The following is a 1051-nucleotide window of genomic DNA, read 5'->3' as shown; positions in this document are numbered from 1 at the left end:
TAAGAACAAAAATCTCCTCTTCATGCTAGAGCTGAGTGCAAGGAGGGGTCCCTCACCCCCGCACCTTCCTCCTGACTCAGCACAGCTACATCATTCCTATTACTTTGCTGAGGCCCAGGGCTCACGCTGTCCCATGACTGTTTCTTACATGTTACATACCTGCCACCATATACACACCTTGTTTGGAATCCTGCTTATTCATTTACAAATGAAATTGACACGTCGTTATGCAATCTTTCCTCAAATGTCATTTTAGTAGCGTGCAGTCTTCCTGCGCAGAGGTGCAGTAGTCTGCTGCTCTTAATCACCCCCTCTTGTGGCTATGTGGTTGGCGTGGTGCTTTGGCTGCTAGCAAATGTTGCCATGAGCAGCTTCATGAACAAATCTTTGAATTTCGGATTATACACTTAAGATCAGCAATGCGATAATTGGGTCTAAAAGAATGTAAACACAAAGAAAAGAGTTTTCAGGTGGGAAACCATAGAGAGGAGAGTTACATATCTATCAACAAACTTCAAGCTGGAATTCACATTGTAAAGAGGAAGTGCACTGAATCAAATTAATGAACTCTAATGGTAGAACTTTAGAGTAACAGCTTGGGTTGAAAACGCCCTGGAATGCAAACACTCTGGCAGCAGTGGGGCTTGCCGGCTAATACCTCTCAAGTCACACAAAGCAGGTAACCTTGCTGTGCAGAGGAAGCTGCCTCTTCATCCTCGAAAAGCTTGCTGGCCACAAAGGCACTCCGGAGATGCTCTGACCATCGAGTGACATCACACTCCTTGAGCTTCACTACAAGGGGCATCTAATCAGGAATACTAGCGGTGACCAAGGTCGTCTAACCACCAAGGCAGATGAGTGGGTAGCGGAGTCAAAGGCTGAGCAGCGATCGCTCGCTCGCTCTTCATAAAGTGACAGTGACCTGGAGGCCGCTCCAGAGGGTGAGTGAGGAGAGGACATGTAAGAGTGTGTGCAAACTCTGTGCTTTAACATGTAAGAGTGTGTGCAAACTCTGTGCTTTAACATGTAAGAGTGTGTGCAAACTCTGTGC

At 46.6% G+C, this 1051-nt stretch overlaps 1 protein-coding gene across 1 annotated transcript in view; it reads right to left on the bottom strand.

Annotated features, from left to right (window-relative positions):
• The window catches only part of TMEM181 (transmembrane protein 181), a 61143-nt gene extending 60338 nt beyond the window's left edge, over positions 1–805 (bottom strand). The window contains 1 exon segment of the mRNA XM_004674161.2: positions 671–805. Within this exon segment, the coding sequence (XP_004674218.1) occupies positions 671–805 (135 nt within the window).
• Positions 806–1051: the final 246 nt, after the last annotated feature.

This window comes from Condylura cristata, unplaced genomic scaffold (genome assembly GCF_000260355.1).
Source record: "Condylura cristata isolate star-nosed mole 26May11 unplaced genomic scaffold, ConCri1.0 scaffold00001, whole genome shotgun sequence".
Lineage (NCBI taxonomy): Eukaryota > Metazoa > Chordata > Mammalia > Eulipotyphla > Talpidae > Condylura > Condylura cristata.
This window is presented reverse-complemented; position numbering and strand designations above follow the sequence as displayed.